Source organism: Tamandua tetradactyla, chromosome 4, assembly GCF_023851605.1.
Source record: "Tamandua tetradactyla isolate mTamTet1 chromosome 4, mTamTet1.pri, whole genome shotgun sequence".
NCBI lineage: Eukaryota > Metazoa > Chordata > Mammalia > Pilosa > Myrmecophagidae > Tamandua > Tamandua tetradactyla.
The window spans coordinates 180740754-180749543 of NC_135330.1; the positions used below are offsets into that span (position 1 = coordinate 180740754).

Here is an 8790-nt window from a genome sequence, read left to right on the forward strand (position 1 = left end):
ATATTTAAACACTTTCTAAAGACTTTTTAAAAATATATCTTGCACTTTATACAATCCAATATTCTAAGAACATTCAATGGAAGCCTATTCTGCAGATTACTTTTTTAGGGGAAACAAATATGGAATAGTAGGTGAGCAGGTTGCACTTAGTCTTTTAATATATAGGAGAAGAGCCCATACGCAAGAAATGCCTAAGACTTCGTAGCCAGGCCCTGGTATTATGCTGGGTCTTCTGCCTTCACCACAATCAACAAAAATGTATCAAGTACCAACATGTGCCAAGCCCCATGCTAGAATAGTAGAAGGGTCACTGCCTTCAAGGGCTTACACTCTACTACCTGGCTGGTTCTCTGATCCAGGCCTGTCCCATTTTTCCCTCAGTGATCATAACCCATAGTCAGTGAAAAAGCAATGGCTTTTTCAAATGAAGACCTCAAATAAATAACTGATATTTCAATTTCATCAAAGTATATCTACATTTTTTCGCATTTTAAACCTTTCCTTGCAAATGACAGACTACTTCAATATACATTTTTGTAAGATGAACTCTGCTGAGCAATTGGGAGTACAGGGATAATTAAAGCCTGGGGTCTACCTTGAAGGAATTTGAACCTGGTCATGAAAGCTGATAAACAGATACAACTTTTGTATATTGCCTTTATTAATTTACTGAGTGGGAAACAAGAAAAATATGCAGACACTAGTGGTAAGACGAACAGGTCTCTAACCCAATAAAACTGAAACAAAGATAGAAATCATTCGGCATGCCAAAAGTGGTTAATCTTAAACATCAACTGCAAGTTCACTGAACTTAAACCTGTCACCTATTTGTCTAACTGGTTAGGAAACTGGGTTTGGAATTCTGCAAAGATAGTGTTCCACGATGTCTTTTAAAAGCAAAGTGCAATTCTAAATGACAGTCTTCCAGGAACAAATAAGCAAATATTAAATGTGCAAAGCGGGCACAAAATAAGCACAAAACATTTGTGCCAAAGTTGTGAACAGCTTAAAGTATGCTAAATACCAAGTTATTCCTTTGCTGAAGGCACTGAGAACAGTGGTTATTATATGTATATGAAAGAAGGGTAGTATTTGTCAAAGTGGGGGGGGGGGCTGGATTGGGTATCTGTAACCATGAGTCCTGGTCTCATTCCTTCAACAGCTTTTTCTCACAGACAGAAGGAACTGGACACTAGAAAGGGGATTTCCAAGGTCCGTTTCATGTCTAATGATAAAAGATACTAAAGAAACTGCCTCTATTCACAATATTCGGTCTCCTAGGCTAATCTACTACACAAATTCTATAGAAGTAGATACTTTATAAAGATAAAAATACTTTTTTTTTAAACCATGGAAAATACTGTATTTTTGTACATAAGAAGGAGAGCAGCAAGCCCCTCATGGAGTAAACTCCACCCCAAAGGAAAAATTTAGTGGCAAATTCCTTTGCCCCTCAGCATAACAGCACAGCCTGGACTGGATGGCTGGCTTGTCTTTGGATGCAGATCATACCCTTCCCACTGTAGAACTGCAAATATGGGAAAGAAACTGATGCTAGAATTGGGGTCCAGTGGGAACTGGGGTGCCTGGCCAGTTGTCTTTACTCTCTAGATACAAACCTTTTACGTAGTTAACTGTCAGCATCCTTAAGTCATTTCCCCAAAACATGCAGGGACAGAAAAAACGTTGAGAACCAATGCTCTGGGTTTCATGAAGTTTCATGTAAGAATAAATCTGACCTAGCTGCACTCTCAAAGGAAATAATGCCTCAGATTACTGACTGCCTTAGGAATTTACATTCAAGACTGGAGGGAGAGGGCTTGTCAGAGACTGATTTCTCATGGGCACTAATTTTCAGTGACTGGAATTAACTAGAGATTGGTGCCATTGCAATCTAACAGCCAATATTTAATTTGCTCCCCCACTCCCACTGTCAAAATTCTCCTTCATTTCTTCCACTAAAACAAGTCTCTAACTTTTCCATTTTATGAGGGGAATAAAAAACCATTTCCCCAAATATACAACTGTAATGTCAATGTGGTGCTGGAAAGACCAATGTAAATGGCAACTTCATCAATGTGGCAATTAAAAAAAAGAACACATGAAGATCTCAAGGTAAACAAAGTTTTTTCTACATAACCATTTCTTTATTTCAACCAACCTCATCTTCTAAGAAAAGGAAAAAACCTTATATCCCTGAATTTTGACAATGTGCTGGTCTGAAACTGTTATGTACCCCCAGAAAAGCCATGCTAATTCTAATCCAATTTTGTGAGGCAGACCTATTATATGGTGGGACTTGATTAGATTGTGTCTATGGAGATGTGACAGCCAGTGCAGGCATGATCTTTGCATTAGATTATTTCCATGGAGTTGTGGCCCCCACCTGCCCATTTAAGGTGAGTCTTAATTAGTTTACTAGAGCATTAGTTTACTACAGCAGAGAGCCCTTAGAGACAGCAGATGCCTAGACACAGATGTTTGGAGACACAGAAGCAAAGTTCTTCCACCCTTACCCATGACCTGGGCAGAGAGCTATTTGAACCCAGAAGCCAAAAGACAGTAGGCATCACCAAGTTCTCTCCCATGTGATAGAGAAAACCTGGAATCAGCCTTCCTTGAGAGAAGGTATCTTCTTCTTGGTGCCTTAATTTGGACATTTTTATGGCCTTAGAATTTAATTAACTAAATCCCCTTCATAAAAGCCAATCCATTTCTGGTATATTGCATTCTGGCAGCTTCAGCAAATTCAAACAGGCAAATTTAAAAATATTGATCATTAAGGGTGCACGGGTGGTTCAGTAGTAGAATGCTCGCCTTCCATGCGGGAGACTCGGGTTTGATTCCCGGACCACGCACCCAAAAGAAAAAAAAAACTTGATCATTAAATAAGTCCCTTTTTGTAGAAATGCAAGTGAATCTCAGTTTAAGAGTAGAAAGGGACCCACCTCTGTGAGCAAATAACCCAATCTAAATGAGGAAAATATCTAACCTTTCTAAAATTTAGAACAGTACCCTCCTTTTTTTCCCTTATTTTCAAATTAAAAAATGATAACAGAAGTAAAGGAAGGTAAGTCTTATTTAACCCTCTTCTACAGTAATTTATTGGCAAGATAAATAGAACCATCACTCATTTCACTGAACCCAGGCAAGGTAAGAGTCTTACAAGCATACACAGAACATTCCAAACACAGTTCCCCAAAGTCTGGTGACTTTCCGATTTAATCAGGTCAGTCATCTCACAACCCTGATCATGTAAAATGCAACCTTCAGCTAAAAAGTGAAAACTTCTCTGAGCAGAAGTGGAAAGTAGGTTAGTTGTGTGTCCCAGGTATTTTATGTACACTACCTCTTTTAACCAGGGCAAGCACAGGAAATGTCATAGAGTTTATATGTTTTCCTTACGTCAAATTACAGAACCATATATAAAGCAAAGATTAAGGAATAAACACACTGTTGCGGTGTTTGCTACTCCAGTCAAACATAAGCAGTGATAAAAAAGGTGGTGGTTTCAATGGTATGAAGACCTATGAATTCCGGGTTGATTTTAAATATACACAAATGAGTCCTTAATGCCTAACAGATCCTCAGGGCATAGCTCTATGTTCAGAACAGTATAATTAATGACTCGGAGTTATACTACTTAGTATATTTTGCATGTGTGTATAATCTGATTCTAGAATGCCTTAAAGTCAAAATTGCTTTTAAAAGTCTTCAATAATTTGAGAAATTGAACATATTCTCTGAAATACTATGCATCTTTTCCCAGGGACTTTCCACAAGGGCAACCTAATGAAATGTGCAGGTAGTTTCTCGATAAAAATAAATATGAGCCAAAGTATGATGGTATATCACGCGTCTAGTAAAGATGGGGGGAAAAGGGGGGAGGGGTTTCACAACTAACAAGAATGGAGACAAGGAAAAGTCAAATTTAGAAGCACTATCACAAGAGTTATTCAAAATTTTTAATGTGAAACCCTTTTACTCAAAGCTTCACCTTTCCTATAATATCAACAGCTACAGGCTTTTCTTAAACTCAAATTTAAAGACACAATTGTTTCCAAGTTACTTATCAAGACTTACTCCTTTCTTTCGTGTGCTGTTTATAGAGCATGCCAATTATTGGGAGTGTCCGGTTAATTGACGCTTTTCATATTTCCACCCCTTACAGAGAACAGAATTACTTACTCCGTTTAGTCAGACCCGAGAATAACAACCCTGTGGTGGAAATTTTAATACCTTAGAAACAAAACATTTCCAAAAGGAATCTCTAACTTCTAACTTCAACGGACAAAATCGGCATTCATAATGACGTCCAAAAAAGAAACTTCAGGTCCTAAGATCTGAAGCAACTTGAATTATTTAGCCTGAAAAGTCCCATTATTATCGCCCGAGGTACCTAACATCTTCGTTGGCATAACAAAAACAAAACAGAGCCAAAAAAGAAACGGTGATTCAGGTGCTGTGTGACCAATCTTTCCCCAGGAGGCGGGCAACACAGTAGGGGGACAAACTAGCAGACCCTTGCCAAGAGTATGGGGGCTCAAAAAGCTGTCCTGGTGAGGGTAGCTGAACTCTTTAATACAAAGAATTCTAAGCGGGAGGGGTGGTGAAGAGATACCCCCAGAGGCCTTCACCCCTATCTAGGAGCAGCGTAAAAAAGCGAGGCCCAGAACCGCGGTTCCCCTCACTCAACCCAGGGCTGAAGCGATCCGGGCCGGCCGGGACCAGGCCTGGCTCCGCGTGTTCCCGGAACCCGCCCCCGTTTGAAGCTGGCTCCGCCCAGCGACCCCCGCCCACCGTCGCCGGAGCCCCCGGCCTCGTCCCCGCCACGGCACATGCGCCCCGGGTCCCTCCGCGCGCGGGCAATATCCCCGCCCGCCGCGCTTCCGCCCCCCACGCTCCCGACACTCCCCGCGCCCGCCCGAGGGGCGACCCGCCGGCCCGCGTCTCAACCCCCCCCTCCTCCCAATCTCCACAGAAAAGCCCGGGTGCTGGGAGCGGCAGAAAATGGCGCCTTAAAGCGACACTCTTCGCAGCCCTCCGCGCGCGTTCGGGAAAGGCCTGCACCCCGGGCGGAGCCCGCTCCGCTCCCCATGCACCCGCCCACGCCAACCACCTTGCCGAAGTGTGCGGCCCAGTGCACGGGCGTCCAGCCATAGAAGGAGTCCTCGGCCGCCAGGTGGGCGCAGGGCGTCTGCTGGAGCAGCGAGCAGAGTGCGACCAGGTCCCCGTCGCGACAGGCGCGGTGCAGCGGGAAGCGGAGCGACAGCAGCTCCTCACTGGAGAAGCCCGCCTCCACCACCGTTCCCGTTCCCACCGCGGACATGATTCGCGAACAGCAAGAGCGCCGCTGAGCATCCGCAGCCGGCCCCGCCGCCGGCCGATATCTGGAACCGGGCCCCGGAGCTGCAGACGGGGCTGAGAGGAGGAGGCCCCGGTAAGAAGCCGAGAGGCCGCCGCCGCTGCTGCTGCCTGAACACAAAGGCGACGAGCGCAGCTCCACAACCGCTGCGTCCCACTGGCGGCCGTGCCGGGTGTGCACTGAGAGGGGCGGGGAGGGCGGTGCGGAGCGCGGCCGGGGCGGGGCGGGGCCAGGGCTGGGGGCGGGGCCTGAGGCGGCCCGGGGCGCACGGGGGGAGGGGCTCGAACCGCTAAAGCTGGAAGTCTGTTGGCTGCCAAGTTTCCCCGACTCGGGCCCCAGGGCGTTGGAAACCATAGCAATATCTGGGAGGGCGACCGGGTGGCGGGAAAACTCCAGAGAAGCCCTTCCTCTAAAAAAACAAGCAAAAAAACCTCAGAGCTTCTGTAATTGCACAGGTTTTTGAAGTTTTTTGGTTTTTTTGTTAATGACTTTCCCCACCGCTGAGCACGTGGGAGCCTCTTAGGTCTCCACTCTGGTTTTAAGTAGTGTATATTTAAGTCTACCAATTAATATTTATTGAGCGCCTGCGGGAAGCAGAACTCTCATTAAAAACCTGAAAATCAGCAAGCCCTAGTTTCTTTAACAAAACAAATAAATTATTCTCCTTTATCTCTTAATTAGAAAAGCCTGCCTCATAATCAAGCACAGTCTAATGTTATAGATTTGCAATTTTAAACAATCAGTTATAAGGCCAGAGTGCAAAAGATATATACTGTTTATTGAGGAAGATATATAGCTGTAAAGAAATAGTAAATTTTCTGTTTCAGGTGACCGATTATAGTAGTCTTTTTTCAGTAAGAATTTTATGATTATGATTAATATATGAAAATCATCAATAGTTTCACTATGGAGGAATAACCATCTAAAATATATGGGTATTCCTTTATGAACTTTTAAGTATATATTTTATTTGTGTATATTGTTTTTCCTTGTATATATTGCTTTCCTTTTTTCTTTTAGAGAATTCTAAATCACAGTAATTCAACCAACTATTCAGATGTTTGAGAAAATCGATACACAAGAAAGGACATTGCAGCATTAGTTAATAAAACAAGATATTAGAAACTTAAAGTTTAACAAAGGGAAATTGTTAAATTGTAGTATAAACACAGAACACAGGCATCTGTTAATACAAACATTTGATAAATACAGTGGTGAATGAAATAGATATTGGGAAATGCTTGATATGTAAAAAGTTACAAAAGCAGCAAAGCATTTCTATTCAGTGAGCAATTATTAATGAATGGAAAATAGGAATGAGACATACAGTGTACTTTAAATGGGCTAAAACATAATATTTTAATAGTTCAAGTTCTGTAATACTTTTGGGGGGCTAAAAAGGTGGAACATGCTTAGCATTCCTATCCTCTCTGCCTGATTCTGATCTTGAATTCCCCTGCCTGAGGGAAGCGTTCTCTGAGTGGTGCCCTAGCCTTGACCTACTAACTGGTCTCCCCATCAAGACTGCCTGACTCCTTTCAGTTTCCTTTTCAAAAGCCATTACATTACCCTTGTAAGAAAGCATTACAGGTGCTTTCTTCCCATCTTGCTATCAGTTCTTCCTGGAATTTCCAGAGGCTTAGTTAGCATTTTAGTTTCCTGTTGGCCCAAATGAAAAAATTTTTAAACTGGAGAAGTAAATGTTATTTAAGTCATGAAATAAATCAAAATTAGAAAAGAAAATTCTTGATTATGAAGAGACATGCCCTGAGACTGCATCTCCGTATACATGGAACTCTGGATGATTAGAAACATGCCAGCAGTTTGCTTCTGGTCGCTCTAAGTGTGAAAGCTGATGTTTGTCATTGGTGGCAGGCTTTTTCTCATACTCCAGAATGGAACTCCTCTGTGAGCCCTCTTGGTCTTTCAGGTCGAAAAACTTATTCTGAAAATACTTCAGACTAAGATGTCTATGTTCTATTGAATATATCAGGTAGACCCATGGTAGGTGGGATGAAAGGGTCCGTTTTTACAGAAATAATTTTTTTTCTTTTCATGTGAAGAATTTGAGTATATTTTAATAAGTCCAGAGACAGAATTTAGGAAAACTCTAGGATTTGGGAGAGAAAGGAGATGGGAAAGGGCCTCTGTGTCAGGTAAAAACAGATCCCAAAACTGTGACAAAGAAGAGTGACTTCAGGCATTTTCACAGTAACGGATAACATGAGAACTGATGCACAGCATAGTTTGTGTACTCTCTCCAAAGGGAAAACAGCATTTTCTTGATCATACTATTAGCTGTTCCAAAAAAAAAAAATGGTTTTTGAAAGTAAGAATATTACAAAAACCACAAGTTAAATAAGTACCGGTGATTGGTTAAAACATGCAAATACAATTTAAATAATTAAATGTATGTATTTTTCACACCTGAGGATGGGCATCTCTCGGTCATTATTGTATCCCTAGCACTTAGGACAGTGCCTGGCCCATGTTAAGCCTTCAGTGCAAATTTGTTGAATGACACAAGTTGATTGAAATTCAAAATCCATTTATAGTTCTTTTTCAAAAGGGGTATGTTCTTTAGACCAGGGATCACGATTATAGTGAACATCAAGATTTTGGAATCTTACTGATTCCTTACTTTTGTCTTGTTAAAAAGTGATTAGCACAAGTATCCTTAAGATAAAAATAAAAGGACCTGTGTTCTACTTAGAAGCAGAGAAGGAGACATGTTCTATTGTCAGACTTGTGATAGAAGAATCATTAAGGGAAAGGGTGGCAAAAGGTACTGAAGAGAAAAAATTTAAAAACAGCAGGTCAAGGTACTGTTGCCTGCTACCCTTAAGAAAGAGAAAACAGGAGGGGCTTCTGCCTGAGTAGGGATTCTGGGAGTGAACAGTGAAGATGATCTGCTTGTGGTTTCTGACACTAGACCTTTAATTTGGCAACCATGCAGTCATTTAAAATGTTTTCAGCTGATTCCTTAATTGCCCAATGTTATTACCATAGAGAAAAATCCCTAGAGAGTCATTGCAATTATTAAAATTTACTTTAACTTTTCCACCTGGGAGGGGTTGTTGAACTCCCTCTACATAGCAGGACTGGGAAAATCCCCAAGTTACCACACCACCAGGCCTCTGTTTCCCTCCACTAAATAAAGAGTGCCACATTTTTCAGACAAAAGCTGCTAACCCATGCTAGTTGGACCAGACTCAGGTACCTGATGTGATCAAAGGGACTTATCTTTTTTTCCTCACCCTCCCTGTAATTCCCACTGTTGTGGGAATTATTCCTTAAAAAGGTTCCAGAAACAAGTGTATTTAACCTGTTAAGAATCTTTGTTAACTTAAGAAAAAATATAAGTTTAACCATCTGACATTTTAACAAGAATTAGGTTGTCAAGTTAAAACTACTCTTAGAGCCCA

General features: G+C 41.9%; 1 protein-coding gene across 1 annotated transcript in view; it reads right to left on the reverse strand.

Moving 5' to 3' along the window:
• Positions 1-5549, reverse strand: part of ANKRD10 (ankyrin repeat domain 10) — a 39467-nt gene extending 33918 nt beyond the window's left edge. Inside the window, exon 1 of the mRNA XM_077158686.1 lies at positions 5120-5549. Within this exon, the coding sequence (XP_077014801.1) occupies positions 5120-5329 (210 nt within the window). The 5' untranslated portion in view covers positions 5330-5549. The remainder of the gene's footprint in view (positions 1-5119) is intronic.
• Between the last annotated feature and the right edge of the window lie 3241 nt (positions 5550-8790).